The sequence below is a fragment of the Oncorhynchus gorbuscha genome, linkage group LG11 (genome assembly GCF_021184085.1).
Source record: "Oncorhynchus gorbuscha isolate QuinsamMale2020 ecotype Even-year linkage group LG11, OgorEven_v1.0, whole genome shotgun sequence".
In the NCBI taxonomy this organism is placed as follows: Eukaryota; Metazoa; Chordata; class Actinopteri; order Salmoniformes; family Salmonidae; genus Oncorhynchus; species Oncorhynchus gorbuscha.
In genome coordinates this window covers 30657495-30681822 of record NC_060183.1, presented here as the reverse complement: position 1 = coordinate 30681822, position 24328 = coordinate 30657495, and the positions used below count along the sequence as shown (strand labels likewise).

At 42.6% G+C, this 24328-nt stretch overlaps 1 protein-coding gene across 14 annotated transcripts; it reads right to left on the bottom strand.

The window, feature by feature from the left end:
• Positions 1 to 2: 2 nt before the first annotated feature.
• Positions 3 to 24328, bottom strand: LOC124048498 (elongin-B-like). 14 transcript variants are annotated; one of them, XR_006841230.1, is made up of 7 exons: positions 24043 to 24307; positions 22527 to 22556; positions 19522 to 19555; positions 19196 to 19297; positions 18994 to 19100; positions 18544 to 18763; positions 17317 to 17767 (listed from the first exon to the last, which is right to left on the bottom strand). XR_006841230.1 is itself a non-coding variant. In XM_046369346.1 (7 exons), exons 2-7 carry the CDS (start codon positions 19390 to 19392, stop codon positions 17744 to 17746), a joined length of 342 nt encoding a protein of 113 aa, XP_046225302.1. In that variant the 5' UTR covers positions 19393 to 19555; positions 22527 to 24032; the 3' UTR covers positions 17317 to 17743. The 14 variants fall into 14 exon arrangements, 5 of the variants coding, with proteins under 5 accessions (XP_046225301.1, XP_046225302.1, XP_046225299.1 ...); XM_046369346.1 differs by lacking the exon at positions 24043 to 24307 and having other exon boundaries at positions 18539 to 18613; positions 18734 to 18763; positions 19389 to 19555; positions 22527 to 24032; XM_046369343.1 differs by lacking the exon at positions 24043 to 24307 and having other exon boundaries at positions 18544 to 18613; positions 18734 to 18763; positions 19389 to 19555; positions 22527 to 24028.

Here is a 24328-nt window from a genome sequence, read left to right as displayed (position 1 = left end):
CATGTTTTAAAAAATAAACAAATGTTTATTTAAGCTCACAGTTACAGTCTATGTTTTTTCATTCGGGGCGGAAACTGATGTCACATGACCTGATGTATGGCAGGCCACCCCAAAGACCAGTCCAATGCTGATAACATCTTTTGCCAAGTTTTGCTTTAAATGTCACAAAAAGATGTCCTCAACCAACCGGTTCTCCTGCTTAGTCCAGGAGTTCCAAGCATTTGGTCTCAGTTCAAACAAACAAGAGTGAAGGGGCTGAAAATGTAAGAATTTCCACATTACATAAAATAAACTATAACAATGCTATAATTAAGTAGAACAGCATTTACCTTACAGTGTAAATTAGTTTTCCTTCCAGGTCTAAGTGTAAAAAGAAATCTATTCAGAAAAGCACACTGGAACTGTGTGTTCAAATAAGAATATATGATGTGGAACAAACATGCTGCTCTTTGTGTAAAATAAGCCATCATGTCAGATCTATTCATAACAATTCTATCTGCAACCGTTCCACAACATCCACGACTATTTTGAATGTGGCTCAGAGAAGAGAACTGGGGAATACGAAGATAATTTATGAGGAAAGACTATAAGATGGTGGAGATTTCAGCGTTAGTCTTTTTTCTTGTTCTTTACAATGGGATTCTCTCATGCATGTTTGCACGTTTTAACGTTTGACTCCTAACCCATGCACATTTTTTTCCAGTACATTGTTTGTTACACACAAATGCCACTTTGCCATTTTAAAGGAAAGTTTCACCCATTTTGAATGTTATAATGTTTTTGTGCATCTCTGAGCGATGTTCTATTGATTACCAGGGTCTTTTCATGTTATCTTGTGTATCTGAGCTATTTCCGTTCAAGCAGGCAGGAATTTGGCCGGTAAGACATAGCATTGCAATAAACCCGCTCTCATTACACTGGAAGTTAATAGGAATATGACTTTCAGATCGCGAAAACATCTATCATACGTCAGATTTCAATACTTCCTGATGTCATAACGCAAGGGGTAGTCTTCTCTTAAATGAACCACTGATCATAATTTAGCAAAAATCCTACCTCGAGAAATGTGTCATTTCAAAGGGTCCAGCACATTTCTCATATTTGTCTGCCTCTTCAGTCCAGGGAGCATTGCATGGTGCCGTTGCGAATGTCAGACCTCTGTGAGGAACATCGACCTGCATGTTGAACATGGTAAGATTGTAGACTCCTAAATTGATAGTGCAGTTTCTTTAGGCAAATTTACAGATAACTAGCTACTTCACATGCTGATATTGACTTTGGTATTATTGTATGTAGCTACGTTTTCTTGCTTGCTTGCTAGCTACCTATCTACCTATCTACCTAGCTACTGTAGCCAGCCCATAGAGACCATTCCATTGGGGGTTTTGTAGTCGACTTGAGCTGCAACAGATTTCCACAACGATTTCCACCTGTTGCTACCAACCTTATTATAACGACAAAATTAGAAATATTGTTCTCACATAGTGTTCTTTTAACACTGTAAATTATAAGAATGAGCGGTTTTGGGTAGATTTTTCCTTTAAGAATAGTAATAGTAAGAACAATAATTATCTAACACTTATACAGGGTGGTAAATTAACACCAACCACATGCTGGTAGTTTGGCATTGCCTGGAATAGTGTCTATTCTTACCAGACACATTGGCGGGTGGTCATGCAGAGCATTTGAGTGCATTTTTCTTTTCTAAATCCAAAGCCCACATGTAAAAAAACATTTAAGTGTGAATATGCGTGTCAATTCTGGAAAATAGAATCTCAACGCTACAGTGGTGAAAGCATGACGGGGTACAGTCTTTTCTGTGATTTACATTTTTTTCAGGGGGAAATGTGGCTGATGAAAAATGTGAGTGGCTGGTAAAATTCGGGCATCCACCAACCACTACGTCTGGTGGACCAAAAAGTTAATTTCACACCCTGCACACACACACACAGAGTCACACTCAAAACCAACACAGAGTTATTCATTCAAATGAGAGCATTTGAGCCTGACACTCATGTGTCAGACTCATGCCCAAAGTGTTTGAACAGAATGGTACACCTGACAAGAAGGCTGGGGAGCAAGGAAGGGGGGTTCTTATCATAAAGTAACTGCTGTTTGCAAAGCATTCACAGGGATCCAGGAGTGTTCGGTTAAGGTGAAGGTGGTTGGTAGTAACCTGGTTTGGTTACACATGCCCCATCCCATCTAAACCCAAAATTATGGTACATATCCTCTACCCTGCCACCTCCTTGACAGCCCTCTCCCATCCCCGATCCCTCCATGCCTCCCTCCATCACTGCACAGTCTGTTCGTTGGCAGTGCTGCCAGAGTCTTGGGGCTTCATGACGTCAGGGAGCTCTGGAGGGCTAGAGAATGCCCCCACCTGCAGCTGCTCAAACATCTCATCTGAAGAGGGGAGAAAGAAAGGGGGCTCAATAACACAGCGTACTAACATTACAGCCTACTGAGGACAACAGAGGACAACAGACTGAAACGGTGGTCAGTAGTAGCTGGGCAGCAGGGTAGCCTAGTGGTTAGAGCGTTGGATTAGTAACCGGAAGGTTGCAAGTTCAAACCCCCCGAGCTGACAAGGTACAAACAAATCTGTCGTTCTGCCCCTGAACAGACCCACTGTTCCTAGGCTGTCATTGAAAATAAGAATTTGTTCTTAACTGACTTGCCTGGTTAAATAAAGGTAAAAAAAAAAAAAAGTTCATTCCCTGGTCAACTGACTAATCAAACAGTCATAGCATGCCTGTATATATCTAATCTTTGTTTTCAATTGGAAGATCCTTAACGTCCCCAACTTTCCTGAAGGACAGCACAACAAAATCATAGGCACCCCCCAAACGTACTGCTCTCATTGAAAACAATCGAGTTGCTGTTTTTTTAAACGCATTTTGTTCGGAAGCACCATGTAAGTCTGTACCTTGTTAGATAAGAATATTTAAAATTCAGAGGAGCCTGAAGCTCTCAAAACTTGCATAACTAATCCAAATCCAATAGAGGGGGACTACACTGGGACTGGTGACAGTAAAGTAGCTGGAGGAGTAGTTCGTGTAAATGAATGTACCACCCATTCGGAAAGCCAGTCCAACAGTGCCTGGGGCCTGAGGTCTTGCAGTCTGGTTGGTGAAGCCGCAATCGCCAAGAGTTTTACTGTCTTCTAGCAACTGGTCATCCTGAGGAAAGAAAGAGATGATTACATTTGCTAATGTTACTGAAAGTCATGAGACACTAAATTATGTTGTAAAGTGACAACTAACAGATTTTTATTTTCTTTAACATTTACTTGACTGTTTAAACTGAGGCTAGCTCACATTTGATATAAGTTAGAGAAGTTAACTTTCTGGTGAGATGGAGATCCCTCTTGAAAAATAATATAGCTAACAAAAACACATTACATGGCCAAAATTAGTGGATTCGACTATTTCAGACACACCCATTGCTGACATGTGTATAAAATCAAGCACACAGCCATGCAATCTCCATAGACAAACATTGGCAGTATTGGCAGGACCATACTAAAGAGCTCAGTGACTTTCAACGTAGCACCATCATAGGATGCCACCTTTCCAACAAGTCAGTTCGTCAAATTTCTGCCCTGCTGGAGCTGCCCTTGTCAAATGTAAGTGCTGTTATTGTGAAGTGGAAATGTCTAGGAGCAACAACGGCTCAGCCAAGAAGTGGTAGGCCACACAAGCTCACAGAACAGGACCGCCGAGTGCTGTAACGTGTAGAGCATAAAAATCGCCTTTCCTTGGTGAGGCAAGATAGTAGCTACTACAACAATTGGTTACCACGAAATTGGGGAGAAAAAGGGGTAAATGAAAAAAATCAAAAATAAAATATATATAAATAGTGAAGTAAAGTACAGATACCCAAAAAAACTACTTGAGTAGTATTTTAAAGACTTTTTACTGAAATACTTTACACCACTGCCTACAGAGCCCTGACCTGCAACACTGACTACCGTTTCCTCTGTGGTGGACTCAACTCCCTTTCTCCGCAGTGTCTGTGTTCTCTCTCCAGCCCTTCTCTTAGAGAGTCCGTGTTCCAAACTGCCTCTGGAATCAACGTCAGTAAAATCATTTTTTTGTCGGGAGCTTCATGAAATGAAAATGCTTTTCATGAAACTCCCGACCAACAATTTGTGTCCAGGCTCTGTCGTAATCGGCCGCGACCGGGAGGTCCGTGGGGCGACGCACAATTGGCCTAGCGCTGTCTGGGTTAGGGAGGGCTTGGACGGTAGGGATGTCCTTGTCTCCTCGCGCACCAGCGACTCCTGTGGCGGGCCGGGCGCAGTGCGCGCTAACCAAGGTTGCCAGGTGCACGGTGTATCCTCCGACACATTGGTGCGGCTGGCTTCCGGGTTGGATGCGCGCTGTGTTAAGAAGCAGTACGGCTGGTTGGGTTGTGTATCGTAGGACGCATGACTTTCAACCTTCGTCTCTCCCGAGCCCGTACGGGAGTTGTAGCGATGAGGCAAGATAGTAGCTACTACAACAATTGGTTACCACGAAATTGGGGAGAAAAAGGGGTAAATGAAAAAAATCAAAAATAAATATATATATAAATAGTGAAGTAAAGTACAGATACCCAAAAAAACTACTTGAGTAGTATTTTAAAGACTTTTTACTGAAATACTTTACACCACTGCCTACAGAGCCCTGACCTAAACCCCATTGAACACCTTTGGGATAAATTGGAATGCCGACTGCGAGCCTGGCCTAATCGCCCAACATCAGTGTCCGACCTCACTAATGTTCAAGAGGCTCAATTGAAGCAAGTCCCTGCAGCAATGTTCCAAAATCTAGTGTAAAGCCTTCCCAGAAGAGTGGAGGCTGTTATAGCAGTAAAGGGGGGACCAACTCCATATTAATGTCCATGATTTTGGAATGAGATGTTGGACGAGCAGGTGTAGTGTATTAATAATCGCGTAACTCCACCTCAACCCAACTCACTACTAAGGTAGAGCCTGTGATACCTTGAAGAGCCTCTGTTCCTCAGGCTCTCTCTTGAGAATTCCCTCTACAATGCGCTTCAGCTCGTAGACGGTGGTGGACTCTTTGGCGTCTGTGAAAATGGTGGTCTTCTGACGCCGGATCATAAGGAAAACATCCTGAGAGAGAGGAAAGAATAGGGGTGTATTAATTAATTATTAATTACATCTTGCGATGCAAACCGTTTACAAACGGAAGCAAACAGAACGAAACTGTGAGGGACCTACCTGAATTTGTCCAATAAAAAAAAAAAATGTTTGGAATAAATGGTTTCTGTTGCAAAACGTTTTGCAACAGACAGCATGTTTTGCAACAGACTCTGAGTAATTAATACACCACAGGAGAAGGTGTTTGTTAAGTATACACACAAATATAGTGCACAGCAACAAGTTAGCATTTAGTACGCCTGGAGAGTTATTTCAGCATTATGAGTGACCCAATTATGACTCATGACACATGATACAGCCCATAAAATACATTTTAGGCTGACAAACACAATATTGTCTTATGTCTACTGTTATTGACTAACTACACTCAGTAGGGATGTAAAACGTTCAAGCTGCTGCACAGAAACTATGGAGGCTCTAGTCTACTTTGAAGACTCTAAAGGGTATACCTAAACTTCTGTACTTTTTCAATACTACACTGAACAGAAATATGAATGCAACATTTAAAGTGTTTTTCCCATGTTTCATGAGCTGAAATAAAAGATACCAGAAATGTTCCACATGCACAAAAAACGTATTTATCTCAAATGTTGTGCACACATTTTGTTACATCCTTGTTAATGAGCATTTCTTCTTTGCCAAGATAATCCATCCAGCTGACTGGTGGCATATCAAGAAGCTAAATAAACAGGAGCAAATTATGCCGAGGAGTTGAGCAGATGTTAACAAACCGAGCTCTTCAAAGTTATCCTATACTATATATATATATATAGTTGTTTGTTAACATCTGCTCAACTCCGCGGCATAATTTGCTCCTGTTTAATTAGCTTCTTGATATGCCACCTGTCAGCTGGATGGATTATCTATCTATATTATATATACACAGTACCAGTCAATAGTTTGGACACACCTACTCATTCAAGGATTTTTATTTATTATTATTATGCATTTATTTTACTTTTTTCTACATTGTAATTCAAATCAAACGTATTTGTCACATGCACCGAATACAACTGGGGTAGACCTTACAGTGACATGCTCACTTACAAGCCCTTAACAAACAATGTATTTTAAAAAATAAGTGTTAAGTAGAAAATAGATAAGTAAAAAAGTGTTAAACAAATCAAAATATATTTTATATTCTTCAAAGTAGCCACCCTTAGCCTTGACAGCTTTGCACACTCTTTGCATTCTCTCAACAAGCTTCACCTGGAATGCTTAACCAACAATCTTGAAGGAGTTCCCACATATGCTGAGCACTTGTTGGCTGCTTTTCCTTCACTTTGAGGTCCCTTGAATGAGTAGGTGTGTCCAAACTTTTGAATAGCGGTTAAAAGGTTTGGGTCACTTAGACATTTCCATGTTTTTGATTCAAAAATAAATAAATTGTCCATTAAAATAACATAAAATTGGTCAGAAATACAGTGTAGGCATTGTTAATGTTGTAAATGACTATTGTAGCTGGGAACTGATACTTTTTTATGGAATATCTACATAGGTGTACAGTGGCCCACAATCAGCAACCATTACTCTTGTGTTCCGATGGCACGTTGTGTTAGCTAATCCAAGTTTATCATTTTAAAAGGCTAATTGATCATTAGAAAAGCCTTTTGCAATTATGTTAGCACAGCTGAGAACTGTTGTCCTGATTAAAGAAGCAATAAAACAGCATCATGCTGTGGGGGTGTTTTTCATCGAAAGGGACTGGGAAACTGGTCAGAATTGAAGGAGTGATGGATGGTGTTAAATACAGAGAAATGAATCTCTTCCAGAGATTTGAGACTGGGACAGAGGTTCAACTTCCAACAGGACAATGACCCTAAGCATACTGCTAAAGCAACACTCGAGTGGTTTAAGGGGAAACATTTAAATGTCTTGGAATGGCCTAGTCAAAGCCCAGACCTTAATCCAATTGAGAATCTGTGGTATGACTTAAAAATTGCTGTTACACAAGTGGAACCCATCCAACTTGAAGGAGCTGGAGCAGTTTTGCCTTGAAGAATGGGCAAAAATCCCAGTGGCTAGATGTGCCAAGCTTATAGAGACATACCCCAAGAGACTTGCAGCTGTAATTGCTGAAAAAGGTGGCTCTGCAAAGTATTGACTTTTGGGGGGGGGGGGGTGAATAGTTATGCATGCTCAAGTTTCCTGTTTTTTTGTCTTGTCTGTTTCACAAGAAAAAATATTTTGCTTCATCAAAGTGGTAGGCATGTTGTGTTAATGAAATCATACAAACCCCGCCCCCCAAAAAATCTATTTTAATTCCAGGTTGTAAGGCAACAAAATAGGAAAAATGCCAAGGGGGGGTGAATACTTTCGCAAAGCCACTGTAGATCATGTTAATGACCAATGATTGAGAACTGTGTTTTATATAAGCGAAATCTTACCGTTGTCTGTCTTTGACCATCAAGCATAAGATTTATTTTAGATGGTCGCCTATGGGCTTCACATAATAACCTGAAGAACCTCTATAAACTCAATCTGTCCGGCTTGTTGCAAAAGGTGGCGGGTGACATGTGTAAATGGATTGACTTGCCTCTCACTCCACTGGGTAGAATTCATGTAATTAAAACAAATGTTCTGCCCAGATTTCAATCTCTCCCCAATCCCTGTGCTTGCAGCAATTTTTTACTCTTTCGACAAGCTGACCAGATGGTTTATCTGGCACGGCAAAACTCCTAGGGTTAGCATGGACAAACTGACCTTTGATTACGGTCACCGAGTCAATGTGTGGAGGTACAGGTTAGTCGAGGTAATTTGTACATGAAGGTAGGGGTAAAGTGACTATGCATAGATAATAAACAGTGAGTAGCAGCAGTGTAAAAACAAAGGGGGGGGGGGGGGCTGTTCAGCAGTCTTATGGCTTGGGGGTAGAAGCTGTTAAGGAGTCTTTTGGACCTAGACTTGGCGCTCTGGTACCGCTTGCCATGTGGTAGCAGCTTATGACTTGGGTGACTGGAGTCTTTGACATTTTTTTGGGCCTTCCTCTGACACCGCCTAATAAATAGGCCCTGGATGGCAGGAAGCTTGGCCCCAGTGATGTACTGGGCTGTACGCACTTCCCCTCTGTTGCGCCTTACGGTCGGATGCTGAGCAGTTGCCATTTCCCTTGTTTATGATGCTCTCATGTCAGGATTACCACTGGCTGAGCTAGATAAACATCTTAGATGGGAAAAGATATGGGTCTTAATCTTGAAGAGGGACTATGGAGTGACCTATGCAGGGACGGTGTTACATCCACATTGAACTCCAGATACAGACAGATCCAGTTTAATTTCCTCCATCCGCTCTATGTCCCCCATCTAGATTGCACAAGTTCAATCCTGGTATCTCCTCCCTATATTTTAGATGTGGCTCAGATGAAGGAACATTCCTCCATTCCACTTGGCAGTGTTCAAAACTACACAATTTCTGGCAAGGGGTATGCGATACCATATACTCAATTCATGGGGCTGCATTCCCTTCAGACCCTGAAGTCTGTCTACTGGGTAACTTTACTAATTCCAATCTTAGGCAAAGTCACACTATAAAGCTAACAGAAATTTAGCAAGCGACTGCCTTGAAATGTATTGCCTTGAAATGGATATCAGATACCCCCCTGCCGTTGCAATGTGCTATCTGAAGTTAATAGTTGTTAATAGTTGTATCCCACTGGAGAAATGTACTTAGTGCTTGAAGAATAAGTCAGAGACATTTTACAGAATTTGGCAACGACCTTTATGGATTTTATGGAGAGTCTCCCCTTCACATCACATTGATTGCATCTCTGTATAATCCTCATGTAATGTTTCACACTTAATGTATAATATGTAGCCTACGAAAGGTGACCATGTCTCTTCTTTTAATATATATTTTTTGCATTTACATTTGTATTTGTTGTCTTTAATGCTATTATAACTTTGTTATATTGTTGTCTGTCTTCTCATTTTAGTTTTGAATGTTCTTAATTGGAAAATGCAAAAATGTAATATTCAACAACAACAAAAAGAAGCTGATTAAACAGTATGATCATTAAACAGGTGCACCTTGTGCTGGGGACAATAAAAAAGGCTCCTATAAAATGTGCAGTTTTGTGACACAACACAATACCACAAATGTCTCAAGTTTTAAGGGTGCGTGCAATTGGCATGCTGACTGCAGAAATGTCCACCAGAGCTGTTGCCAGAGAATTGAATGTTCATTTCTCTACCTCCAATGTCATTTTAGAGAATTTGGCAGTAGGTCCAATTGACCTCACAACCGCAAACCACATGTAACCATGCCAGCCCAGGACCTCCAAATCTAGCTTCTTCACCTGCGTGATCGTCTGAGACCAGCCACCCGGACTGCTGATGAAACTGTGTGTTTATCGATGGCAATGGAGCTCTGTTTTTCCCCAGTAATTTAATCCTCCCGTGTATGATAGTTTTTGCCTTCCTCACTAACGATGCCTTTTCCCTATTCCCTGCCTGTACATTAGCCTATCAGATTTTCTGTTATCAACCTATTGCCTGATCTCCCGGATGACGTTACTAGCCTTTTCCCTGCCTGTACTGTCATCTTTTTTGGACCCCTGTGTATGACTTTCTGCCTGCCCCTGGACCCAACTACCTGCCTCCTCCTTTGGTCCTTTACAAGTAAACACCTTCTGCGCCCTGCGCTTGAAACCAGCTCTCTGTCTACCATCGTGTTCATTACAGTCACCAACCTTTTCTGAGTCAAGATCACTTTAGCAGTCAAAAAGCAAGCCGAGATCTACCAATCAGAGAATTTTTGTAACATGACTTAAACAATGTATGCCATGCAACATTAACCAAATAAGAACAGTTCTGTAGGAATGAGGTTTGTGCAGTAGGTCTAGGGATGTAATGGATCGCCGAACCCATGGTTCGGTTTGTATTGTTGTTTTGGGGTCAAGGTTCCGTTTCAGTACAGTGGGAAAAATGAAATGCCAACAGTTACTGTAGTTCATTTTTATTTTGGCAAAATATATAAACTAACCCAGGAACATATAAAATGGGTTTCATTTTTGGCCTAATTCCGTTATTTCTTTCTAGGTTTCAGATTTGGATTGTTTTTCAAGTTTCACACTTTGTTTTATAGAGAAACAACAAAATTGGTTCTAAGTCCACAACAATGCTTAAACCATAGGACATGTGTAATTCCCCTCAATATAATACAGTATGATACAATACAGAACAGTAATACAGTTCACACTCAAAAAGATTAGCATACTAGAGCAAGTGTAAGTTATTTTCCCAAGAGACCATACAGCTGACTACATCTTTTATGTTTTTCTATCTTGCATAATGTGCAGGAGCAACAAATATTATATATGTAGCCTACTGGATAACGGCACAATCATTTGGGCTTTTTTTGGACTTGGGCTCATTAAATGTATTTAATGTATGACTCATCAGGCTCAGGTAGCATCAGGCTTTAATTTTCGATTAAAGCGCTAATCAAATCCAGACATAGGTGTCACGCCTTGGTCTTAGTATTTTGTGTTTTCGTTATTTATTTGGTCAGGCCAGGGTGTGACATGGGTTTATGTTGTGGTGTGTTTTTGTATTGGGGTTTAGTAGGTATTGGGATTGCGGCTGAGTAGGGGTGTCTAGAGTAGGCTTGGCTGCCTGAGGCGGTTCTCAATCAGAGTCAGGTGATTCTCATTGTCTCTGATTGGGAACCATATTTACGTAGCCTGGGTTTCACTGTGTATTTTGTGGGTGATTGTTCCTGTCTCTGTGTTAGTTGTTCACCAGACAGGCTGTATAGGTTTTCACGTTCCGTTTGTTGTTTGTATATATATATTTAGTTCTCATGTATCGTTCTATTTCATTAAAGAACATGAGTAACCACCACGCCGCATTTTGGTCCGACTCTCTTCCAACAGACGAACGCCGTTACAGAATCACCCACCACACCCGGACCAAGCAGCGTGGTAACAGGCAGCGACAGCAGGAGCAGCGAAAGGAGGAATGGACATGGGAGGACGTTATGGACAGCAGGAGTATAGAGTATACGACTTGGGAAGAAAGACAGGTGGGCGGTCGACCCAGAGAGAGTGCCGGAGCCCGCCTAGGATTCGCTGGAGCAGTGCGAAGAGGGCTATAGAGAATGGAGTCGAGGAGAAAAACACGGCGGCGCAGAAAGAAACCTGAAAGTCAGCCCCAAAAATGTATTGGGGGGGCTCAGGGAGAGTGTGGCAGAGTCAGGGTTCAGACCTGAGCCAACTCCCCCTGTTAATCGTGAGGAGCAGCGATCAAAGGACTTCTGGACTTGGGAGAAGATATTGGACGGAAAAGGACCCTGGGCACAGCCTGGTGAATATCGACACCCCAAACAAGAACTGGAGGCGACGAAAGCGGAGAGGCGCTGGTATGAAGAGGCAGCACGACGACGCGGATGGAAGCCTGAGAATCAGCCCCAAAAATGTATTGGGGGGAGGGGCTCACAGGGAGTATGGCTATGCCAGGTAGGAGACCTGCGCAAACTCCCTGTGCTTACCGGGGGGCTAGAGAGACCGGGCAGGCACCATGTTATGCTATGGAGCGCACGGTGTCTCCAGTGCGGGTGCATAGCCCGGTGCGGTACATACCAGGTCTTCGTATTGGCCGGGCTAGAGTGGGCATCGAGCCAGGTAAGGTTGGGCAGGCTTGGTGCTCAAGAGCTCCAGTGCACCTGCACGGTCCGGTCTATCCAGAGCCACCTCCACACACCAGTCCTCCGGTGGCAGCTCCCCGCACCAGGCTTCCTGTGCGTGTCCTCGATCCAGTACCACCAGTTCCAGCACCACACACCAGGCCTTCAGTGCGCCTCGCCTGTTCAGCGCAGCCAGCGCTTTCCTCCTCTCCTGCGCTGCCGGAGTCTCCCGCCTGTTTAGCGCAGCCAGAGCTTTCCTCCTCTCCTGCGCTGCTGGAGTCTCCTGCCTGTTTAGCGCAGCCAGAGCTGCCAGCCTGCATGGAGCAGCCAGAGCTGCCAGTCTGCATGGAGCAGCCAGAGCTGCCAGTCTGCATGGAGCAGCCAGAGCTGCCAGTCTGCATGGAGCAGCCAGAGCTGCCAGTCTGCATGGAGCAGCCAGAGCTGCCAGTCTGCATGGAGCAGCCAGAGCTGCCAGTCTGCATGGAGCAGCCAGAGCTGCTAGTTTGCATGGAGCAGCCAGAGCTGCCAGTCTGCATAGAGCTGCCAGTCTGCATGGAGCAGCCAAAGCTGCCAGTCTGCATGGAGCAGCCAGAGCTGCCAGTTTGCATGGAGCAGCCAGAGCTGCCAGTCTGCATAGAGCTGCCAGTCTGCATGGAGCAACCAGAGCTGCCAGTCTGCATGGAGCAGCCAGAGCAGCTAGATCCGCCAGTCAGCCATGATCTTCCAGATCTGCCAGTCAACCAGATTCTTCCAGATCTGCCAGTCAACCAGATTCTTCCAGATCTGCCAGTCAACCAGATTCTTCCAGATCTGCCAGTCAATCAGACTCTTCCAGATCCGCCAGCCAGCCAGGATCTGCCAGAGCCAACTACCTGCCTGAGCTTCTTCTCAGTCCCGGGCTTCCCCTCAGTCCCGGGCTTCCCCTCAGTCCCGGGCTTCCCCTCAGTCCCGGGCTTCCATCTCAGTCCCGAGCTGCCCCTCAGTCCAGTGGGGTCCTTGGGGAGGGTTATTAGGCCAAGGTCGGCGGCGAGGGTCGCCAATCAAAGGACGCGTTACAGGGGGACTAAGACTTGGTTGGAGTGGGGTCCACGTCCCGAGCCGGAGCCGCCACCGTGGACAGACGCCCACCCGGACCCTCCCCTATGGGAGGGCTGTATAGGTTTTCACGTTCCGTTTTTTGTTTGTATATATATATATATATTTAGTTATTTCATGTATCGTTCTATTTCATTAAAGAACATGAGTAACCACCACGCCACATTTTGGTCCGACTCTCTTCCAACAGACGAACGCCGTTACAATAGGCCTATTTAGATTGCTTTTGAATGACACTTCCGGTATAGGCCGGAAATACCGGGTTACCAAGGAGAAAAGTGATGTTTTCTATGGATGGAACATTTGTAAAATAGCGGGCATATACTCAACCCTAGTAGGCATAGCCTATTGGCCGAGTGTTAGGCTATAGGCCTAGAATATACACTTCTTTACATAGTTGAATGTGCTGACAACAAAATCACACAAAAATGATCAATGGAAATCAAATTTATCAACCCATGGAGGTCCGGATTTGGAGTCACACTCAAAATTAAAGTGGAAAACCACACTACAGGCTGATCTAACTTTGATGTAATGTCCTTAAAACAAGTCAAAATGAGGCTCAGTAGTGTGTGTGGCCTCCACGTGCCTGTATGACCTCCCTACAACCCCTGGGCATGCTCCTGATGAGGTGGCCTGGACTAAAGCATCCGCCAACTCCTGGACAGTCTGTGGTGCGAGACATGATGTCCCAGATGTGCTCAATTGGATTCAGGTCTGGGGAACGGCCGGGCCAGTCCATAGCATCAATGCCTTCCTCTTGACGGAACTGCTGACACACTCCAGCCACATGAGGTCTAGCATTGTCTTGCATTAGGAGGAACCCAGGGCCAACCGCACCAGCATATGGTCTCACAAGGGGTCTGAGGATCTCATCTCGGTACCTAATGGCAGTCAGGCTACTTCTGCCGATCACATGGAGGGCTGTGCGGCCCCCCAAAGAAATGCCACCCCACACCAACCGCCAAACCGGTCATGCTGGAGGATGTTGCAGGTAGCAGAACGTTCTCCACGGCGTCTCCAGACTCACATGTGCTCAGCGTGAACCTGCTTTCATCTCTGAAGAGCACAGGGCGCCAGTGGCGAATTTGCCAATCTTGGTGTTCTCTGGCAAATGCCAAGCGTCCTGCACGGTGGTAGCGCCTACATGCTCTGGACACTACGCTGACAGACACAGCAAAACTTCTTGCCACAGCTCGCATTGATGTGCCATCCTGGATGAGCTGCACTACCTGAGCCACTTGTGTGGGTTGTAGACTCCGTCTCATGCTACCACTAGAGTGAAAGCACCGCCAGCATTCAAAAGTGACCAAAACATCAGCCAGGACGTATAGGAACTGAGAAGTGGTCTGTGGTCACCACCTGCAGAACCACTCCTTCATTGGGGGTGTCTTGCTAATTGCCTATAATTTCCACCTGTTGTCTATTCCATTTGCACAACAGCATGTGAAATGTATTGTCAATCAGTGTTGCTTCCTAAGTGGACAGTTTGATTTCACAGAAATGTGATTGACTTAGGAGTTACATTGTGTTGTTTAAGTGTTCCCTTTATTTTTTTGAGCAGTGTATATACACTACCGTTGAAAGGTTTGGGATCACTTAGAAATGTCCTTGTTTTTTAAAGAAAATCACTTTTTTTGTCCATTTAAATAACATAAAATTGATCAGAAACACAGTGTAGATATTGTCAATGTTGCAAATGACTATTGTAGCTGGAAACAGATTTTTTATGGAATATCTACATAGAACTTACAGTGGCCCATTATCAGCAACCATCACTCTTGTGTTCCAATGGCACTTTGTGTTAGTTAATCCAAGTTCATCATTTTAAAAGGCTAATTGATCATTAGAAAACCCTTTTGCAATTATGTTAGCACAGCTGAAACCGGTTCTGATTGAAAAAGCAATAAAACTTTCCTTCTTTAGACTAGTTGAGTATGTGGAGCATCAGCATTTGTGGGTTTGATTACAGGCTCAAAATGGCCAGAAACAAAGAACCTTGTTCTGAAACTTGTCAGTCTATTCTTGTTCTGAGAATTGAAACTGAAGATCTCGTACAACGCTGTGTACTACCCCCTTCACAGAACAGCACAAACTGTCTCTAACCAGAATAGAAAAGAGGAGTGTAAGGCCCCGGTGCACAACTGAGCAAGAGGTCAAGTACATTAGAGTGTCTAGTTTGAGAAACAAACGCCTCACAAGTCCTCAACTTGCAGCTTCATTAAATGGTACCCGCAAAACACCAGTCTCAAAGTCAACAGTGAAGAGGCGACTCCGGGATGCACACACACAGTGCATTTGGAAAGTATTCATACCCCTTGACTTTTTCCAAATTTTGTTACATTACAACCGTATTCTAAAATGGATTTAATAAAAAATACTCAATCTACACACAATGCCTCATAATGACAAAGAGAAAACAGGGTATAGATTTTTTTGCTAATGTATTAAAAATAAAAAACATATACACAAAAGTATTCAGAGCCTTTGCTATGAGACTCGAAATTTAGTTCAGGTGCATCCTGTTTTCATTGATCATCCTAGAGTTATTTCTACAACGTGATTGGAGTCCACCTGTGGTAAATTCAATTGATTGGACATGATACAGAAAGGCACACACCTGTCTTTCTAATTATCCGTAGAGCTCCGAAGGTCCCCCACTGTTGTGTTGGGCACCTTCAATGCCACAGAAATGTTTTGGGACCCTTCCCCAGATATGTGCCGACACAATCCTGTCTCAGAGCTCTACAGACAATTCATTTGATCTCATGGCTTGGTTTTTGCTCTGATATGCACTGTCAGCTGTGGGACCTTTTATAGACAGGTGTGTGCATTTCCAAATATTTTTTTTAATAGGGCTTTCCACAAAATATGGAAAAGGTCAAGGGGTCTGAATACTTTCCGAATGCACTGTGTAGATACATATTAGTTAATGATTTAGACACTTTAAAACTGTGTTTTGACATTGAGCTATTTTTCAAAATGTCTTGTCAACAGGAAGTAGAAACAGCATAATTTTCAACCTAAGTTTTTGAAATATAAATTGAACTTTCAACATTAAATTTCCAATGGTATAGTACTGAATCAGGTGAAAATAGCTGTATCAGTCCAACAACATGCTGTGATTGATATACCAGAAATCACCAAAACGAGTTTGCCCTGCCTACACTGAAGATGTTTGATCATTCTTTAATAATTGACAATACTAGCCAAGTGTCAAGTCTATCACGCTGGCTGGCTTGCCACTTAACTCTGTAAAACATATGGAGGAAGCCATTGATGTCATCACCCCATTGTTTCCTATGCTAATTCTCAGTGGCGCGTTTGAAGATCAGGAAGTGTCATTTCAGCGTGTCACCATCTTGCTACATGGCAGAGCTTTCAAGTAAGTAAGCCCAATATGGCAACCAGAGTATCGGCGTGTCGAACGGAGTGGGTGTATGGAAAGCTTATCAGCTAACTGGGCAGATTTGTTGCCACTCAATTTTTTGCGTAGCTGATTGGTTGCACGACGAGTAGATACGCCGGCGACTTGAAGTGCTTCCTTACCTGTCGGGAAGTCTGCGGCATTTCCCGTATGATCGGTGAGAATTTACATATGGCAAAATAGACGGTCCTTTACTACCTGGTATCACGATCGTATCGCCGGCAGTAGCTAATGTGGCGATTGTGTTCTCACACGATGTTATTTCAAGTAGGATAGCAACCTACACAAGAAATAACTAATATTGATTACTATCTAGATGTCACCTTGATAAATTACATGTGAAACGCTAATTACCAAAAGAGAAGACCTGAGCAAGACCACAAATTCCTGCACGTCTTCTCTAGCCGACACGGTCAGCTACCGTTCACCAGCAAGATCAGAGACCTGTGTCCAATCCATTAATTTGTCCCCTTTCTGTTTTAGCTAGCCACGGACTACACTTCAGATAGCTAGTTAGCACAGCAGTAGATTAAACGATTGTTTTACTTAGCCTAGATAATTGTTTATACGGTATGTCGACTTGTCTATTTCAGCCCTTATAGCATGTTTAAGGATGAGCATAAGACCAATATAAAAGGCTTGCCATGTGGAGAAGTGCATCTTAGCAATACAATGTGTTCTATATACAGCTGTTAACATTCAAGGAAAGAGCCATTTAATTATATAATCATTAACCAGATTACCCCAGATACCAGACTAAGTAATTACTCAATATAAATATATAAAAGTCCTATTGACATTCAAAATGGGCTTTGTACAAACGGGCACACTTGATTTATTAGTAGTGGTACATGCATTAACAATCTTGATTTATAGGATCCTTCCCACTATATGACATGTCAAGTGATAAAATCCCAAGTTATCAATTTAAAAAATGTTATCGATAAACTTAACTTGTCCTCATGTGAAAGTTTATTAAATATTATTAAATATTCTACAGCTGTAATGTCAATCAAATCATACTTTATTTATAAAGCACATTCTTTACAACGAATGCATTACAATGTGTTCACAGTCATTGGATGGGGTGTCGTCTACAGTGGGCCACAGATAAAAGAGCACATCAATGCGTTAAAAATGGCCACAGGGATGGAAGTGCAGGAGTCAGGGCTATGGGTCACAGGGTCTGGGATCCTCACAGGATGGTCTGGTGGGCACCACAGTAGTGGTGTAGGTAAAGTTTCCCAATGGTGCAAGGGACCTTACCATTGACGCAGTGAAGGATTTCTATATCAAGGAGGATCTTTCAGCCTCTGAACACCATCCTTACTAGCATCAGGTCCAAGGTCAAGCTCCACATCACTGGAAGGGACACCTGCTTCATTGTGTGGACCACCAAAGCCTCCATAACATGACAAACTCTGGCAGACTCATATTGCTCCTCCTGCCAGTACCTGTTTTCAACAAAAATATTTCACATAGTTCATACACACACAGCTCACAAAACAAGTTCCATTACAAGTTTTGCTCAAAGCAGCCAATGAAAGTAATGTAAAATAAAATGTTATTGGTCACATACATATGGTTAGCAGATGTTATTGCGAATGTAGAGAAATGCTTATGCTTCTTGAGCCGACAGTACAGCAGTATCTAACAGGTTATATCTAACAATTCCACAACAAAACCTAATACACACAATCTAGTAAAAGAATGGGATGAGAATAAGTAAAGAGTAAGTAAAGAGAATAAGTAAGTATAAAATATGGATGAGCTGTGAGAGCAGCTAAGATGCTGAAAGATACAGTATATACACACCACTACTGTGATGAGTAATGCGAGATATGTTAACATTTATTTATTTTTAACCTTTATCTAGGCAGGTCAGTTAAGAACAAATTCTTACTTTCAATGACAGCCTAGGAACAGTGGGTTAACTGCCTTGTTCAGGGGCAGAACGACAGATTTGTACCTTGTCAGCTCGGTGATTTGAACTTGCAACCTTTCGGTTACTAGTCCATCACTAACCACTAGGCTCCCCTGCCACATGCTTAAAGTAGCATTATTAAAGTGACTAGTGTTCCATTTATTAAAGCCAATGATATAAAGTCTGTAGGTAGGCAGCCGACCCTCTCTGTGATAGTGGTGGCCGTTGAAAAATCTGATGGCCTTGAGATTGAAAAACAGCTTCTATCGCTCTGTCCCAGTTCCGATGCACCTGTACTGACCTCACCTTCTGGATAGAAGCAGGGTGAATAGGTCATGGCCCGGGTGGTTATTGTCCTTGGATCTTTTTTGCCTTCCTGTGACATCAGGTGTTGTAGGTGTCATGGAGGGCAAGTAGTGGTTAACTTTATCATGGGCACAGTGAGAATTTATACTGTTTCTGTGATGTTCAAATTATTTCTTATCCCGTGTCTTACTTGCTGAAGACCCCGATCATCCTTGACTATCTGATATTTTTGAAAAAGTGAAAAATGAATAAAGATCATTCACAAACAACTAGAATGGTTTATATTACATTCCAGTTTTCTTCAAAGCAGCCAACTAAAGTAATGTAGTTATCATAAGTTCAAATCACAACGGATGGTCTGAATGCATCTCCACAGTCTCACAACTCGCATTACATTTTATCATGGGCACAGTCGGAATTTATATCTATGATGTTTAAATTATGTCTTACACCCAGAGTGAGAGAGTACATCACTCCCAGCAGATCCCCTTGCCGAAGGGTGGCGTTGATCATGCACTGCTTCTCGTGGGGTGAGTCTGACATTCTGCATGCCACGCCTTATGTTTAAAAATGGGTACAAAGTAAACATTCTGATGCATCTACAAATTCAATGTTTCACACAATATTGTATCATATTTGATGCGTTACAGACCTGTCCGGCCACAGGCTCGATTTACTGGAGTCTCCACAACCGGATCACACTGGCACAGGATGTCCATGCACCGGATGGCCTGAGGGATGCGCTCCTGTTGGACTGAAAAACAAAGACATTTGTTCAGTGGTAGGTCTTTTTCAATGCTGTATTACCATCTTTATCTGGACAGAAAACGTGTTGTTTATAATACTCATTCATCATAGTTTGTTCTTGTTTCCCAATCAACAGTCTGAATCTTCCTCTTCTGCCATGGTGGATGTGCTACCTTTTCTGGTAATTACAGGGCCATTTCTTTTTCCCAAAAGAAAATGACAGCTACATACCGGAGTGTTGTCACTGGGTTTTCAGTCCATCCATCTGGAAGACAAAAACAATACAGGTTAAGTTACTTTTACTCGCTAGGTTGATTACTAAAATCATATCTACACTATATAAACACAAAAGTATGTGGACATCCTTCAAATGAGTGGATTCCGCTATTTCAGCCAAACCTGTTTCTGACAGGTGTGTGAAATCGAGCACACAGCCATGCAATCACCATAGACAACATTGACAGTAGAATGGCCTAACTGAAGAGCTCAGTGACGTTCAACGTGGCACCGTCATGGGATGCCATTTCTCCAAAAGGTCAGTTCACCACATTTCTGCCCTGCTAGAGCTGCCCTGGTCAACTGTAAGTGCTGTTATTTTGAAGTGGAAACCCTTAGGAGCAACAGCTAAGCAGCAAAGTGGTAGGCCACAAGCTAACAGAACAGGACTGCCGAGTGCTGAAGCACATAACAATCGGTCCTTGGTTGCAACACTCACTACCAAGTTCCAAACTGCCTCTGAAAGCAACATTGAGAGCTTCATGAAATGTGTTACCATGGCCGAACAGCAGCACACAAGCCTAAGATCACCATGTGCAATGCCAAGTATCAGCTGGGGTGCTGTAAAGCCTTCTCTGAAGTGATGAATCACGCTTCTCCATCTGGCAGTCTGACGGACGAATCTGGAGAACACTACCTGCCCGAATACATAATTCCAACTGTAAAGTTTAGTGGAGGGAGAATAAAGGCCTGGGACTGTTTATCATGGTTCGGGCTTGGCCCCTTAGTTCCAGTGAAGGGAAATATTAACGCTAGAGCATACAATGACATTCTATAAGACTCTGTGCTTCCAACTTTATGGCAACAGTTTAAAAAAGGATCTGACCTCCCCGCCCTCAACCCTATCGAAGGCCTTTGGAATGAATTGGAACACTGACTGCGAGCCAGGTCTAATCGCCTAACATCTGTGCCAGACTGCACTAATGCTCATGGCTGAACAGAAGCAAGTCCCTACAGCAATGTTCCAACATCTAGGGGCAAGCCTTCCCAGAAGAGTGGAGGCTGTTATAGCCTGATGACTTTGGAATGAGATGTTCGACGAGTAGGTGTCCACATGCTTTTGGTGATGTAGTGCATATTAAAATACCATAACCAAGACTTGACTATAGTTACAGTAAATAGACTGGGCTTTGGTCTATCTGCACATCTAAAATCCTACTATGTAGATGGGACATTTCTACTGGGATGGAGGAATCTGGAATGCTCAACTAGATGATCAGGACAGTCGATGGTACTATTTGCCCAAAGAGGTGAAGTATTGCGATGAGTTGTCCAGCTGTATGTCTGAGTAATTCTCAAGAGGCAAGTTAAAACCCTCAGCCATACAGTCACTGAGGAGGACTAACAGTGACAGGGGGATCATCTGAAAGGGACTGACATTCAGGGATGGAAGATAACGATTTTGTGCACTGGCCAGCTGACCGTGATTTCTACATTCACATCCTAAATCTGTGGCATGTGATGTTTATAAAGGAAAAATGTCACTGCTGTGTCAGGCTAGTTTGGCACATTGTCTACTGCCCAGTCTGAAAAGTAATTGCATCGGGCTAGCTTAAATTCCATCCCTGCTGACATTTCTAACTGACTTCACAGGTACTATGATTAGTTATGTACAGCAGATGCACTCATTGAACAAAACCGTGTGTGTTTCGTATGGGGAAAACATTGAAGTCACAAGTAATTTGTGAGCCAGCCAATGGAGCTAACTTGCCTACTAGAGCATAAAATTAAAACTGGCCACCCACCAAATGCGGGTAAAGTTAAGTATTGGCAGGTAAGAATATCTATTCCACCATCCACGTTAGGGCGTGTTCAATTTGCAGGTCTCTACAGTGAAAACTTTACATTAGCTGAATAAAAAAAATGTCAAGTATGAGCACGTGTGAGTTTTGGAGTTATAAAAACGCTGAGGCATATGTTTAAGTATTTCTGCTGTTTTCTGTAATAGCTGCAAATTGCACAAAAATCCTAAATCCCACCTCACGCAGAAACATTCCAGGGTAGGGGAGCTGTGCACGATGAGTGAAGTACTGATTGATTCATTTTTGGAGGCGCTGCACACAGGGAAAAAGGTTGGTCTAATTTACTCAAGTAATTACATTTTATATCTATGATGTTTAAATTATGTCTTACACCCAGAGTGAGAGAGTACATCACTCCCAGCAGATCCCCTTGCCGAGAGTGGCGTTGATCATGCACTGCTTCTCCTGGGGTAATTAACCAAGAAACACGAGGACGAAGTCTCACTTTGTCCTCGTTTCTTGGTTAATTACATTATTTTGTTCACAAGCCTGGTTGTTTTTCAACATTAGTTTGAATATGTTGCTTCAACAGAGTGAAGAACCCAAAACTCACACGTGACAGGTTGAATGGCCTCGTTACCACGGGTGTGTGCCATTTTGATTCGTGACAAAAAAATGAAATTGAGCAATATACCACATTACTTCTTACTAATATATATTTTTGGGAAATATTAAACAGCATGGTCATCCTTTCTAAAATGTAATTATGGCAACAAAAATAATGTTTAATCTAACTGCCACAGTGGCAGATGGACCCAAAAGTTACATTAAACTGTAGCCAACCAATGTGCCTAACTAGCTAGCCCACCAGGCGATATTTAGCTAGATAGTTTACTGTTCATGTAGTCAGTGTTTTAAGTGGTGACATGCTAGCTAAGCAACTATTCTTGCCACGGTGCCGGCCTAACATTAACTAGAAAGTCTGACTCCATGAACGGTGAGTTGAAAGACTCAGCTAGCTAAATACCCCTCCCTTGTGGGCTAACGCTAGCTAGCATGTCACCACATGAAAAAAAGTAGCTGGCTAGCTCACTAAAGGAATTGTACAAGTAACTAACACTAGTCGGTGGTTATCTAGCACATTTTCACAAGCACCTAGCTAAACAGATCTTTGATCTAACCAAAATTGCTTGTTAGCAGCTAGCAAACAGGGCTTACCTTATCACATGGCTCCAGCGACGCCTTTCACTTAGAGGTCGAAAATGTAAAAGATTTTTAAAAATGCACGTATGCTTATTGGAGTTGTGGTTACAATCCGGTACATAGCACATATGCTTCTGATCAACGGAGAGACCAAAGGTTTGCTACAAAAAGAGGGTAATTAATAAATTATAGTAATTTTAAAATGCTGCGGAGTTAGCTAGATTTTTTTTTAAATACGCACAATATCAATTATTTACACGAGAAACTAAAAATGCTACGATGTGTACGTTATTTGTTAGGTTACTTGCTACTTAATGAGTATGTATGGAGAAATGTTCCTTGGGGTTGATGTCAAAGCTTGCGACAAGATTGTGTAGTATGATAACGAAATGTTTATATGGCTTTTTGGGGGGGGGGGGGTATTTACAGGCGAATATTTTTGTTAATGACCTTGTCTGAGAGATTTGCACCGTTAGAGTAACGCCAGGGTAAGCTTACACGAAACACACCGTATATTAAGTATTTCTAAAAACACTTAACGAAAAAAACTATTGGAACCATTTCCAGGTTTTATGACTCATATTGTGGTATTCAATTAGGATGCACCCTCTTCTCAGTTCTTGGTCACATCATATGCAATTTGTTGAACTATTATAGGAAGTGATCTTGCAAGCTAGCCCAGTGCTGCCCCCTGATTGAGTCACTTTACCCCTAACTACATGTACAAATGACCTCGACTAACCTGTTAATTGACTCGGTACCCCCTGTATACACTTTATTTTATTTAGTACATATTTTCGTAACTGCATTGTCGGTTAAGGGTTTGTAAGTAAATATTTAACGGTAAGGTATTCGGAGCATGTCACATAACATTGATTTGATCTCGTTGAAGGACGAACAAGGTACTACAGGCTGCAATTAGCAACTAAATTATATTTACTTTTAAAATCACACAGAAAGTTTATGAAATACATCTGGTGAAATACAAGCGATTTTTGGAAAAATTATCATGTTAAATGTTTTTGTATATATCCACGAAGATCGTCATTTCTCCATTCACTATAATGGGGATTCTGTTTTTGGAAAGAATGCGTGCAGTTCAACCGTCGGCCTTCAACTTGAAATCCTCAAGGGGAGGGGGCAGTCGTTCTCTAGTTGATACCCTGCATTGGTTTGTTTGGTCAACAAGCCTGGCAAAAGCCTTGTTTCCCGTCATTTAAAAGCCTGAGCCTGATGCAACTAGCTGGTTAGCATCTCGCCTAGCCACAGACTTGCCATAACCAAGACCACTTAAAGTAGTTAACTACGCATTTGTAATATTATTTTCTGTTTACCACAATACTGACTTAATTTTGGCTAGCTAGCTTTAACTAAAAGCGTTAGCCTAGCAAAAGCAAGCTATCAAGTTATTCGGAAAACTAAACCAAAAATAAGGCTGCTGATTCAATAATACCACATTCCCAAAAACCTTCGTCTCCTTAAACACAACATTTTTCCTAGAAACTACATGCAAGCTTTCTTGAAAACTCACCATTTCAAGAAGAGTGTTGCGACAGTCGCCTCACGGTCAGTTCTATGCAGAATGCTTGAGTCGTCCCTATAGCCTTACATTAACCATTTGAAATGTCAACATCAATTAGGTAGGGAAGTCCCGAAGATCCCTGATTAACACCGCCCGTAGCCCCAGACTGCACTGCGCGGCCGGGGCGTATAATTCAAACGTTAAGGTGTAAACAAAGATTTTGGATGTACTGACAAGATACTTCTCTCTCCGCCCTAACAATGGGAGTCATTGTCCACAAAGAGGCATGTTGGGC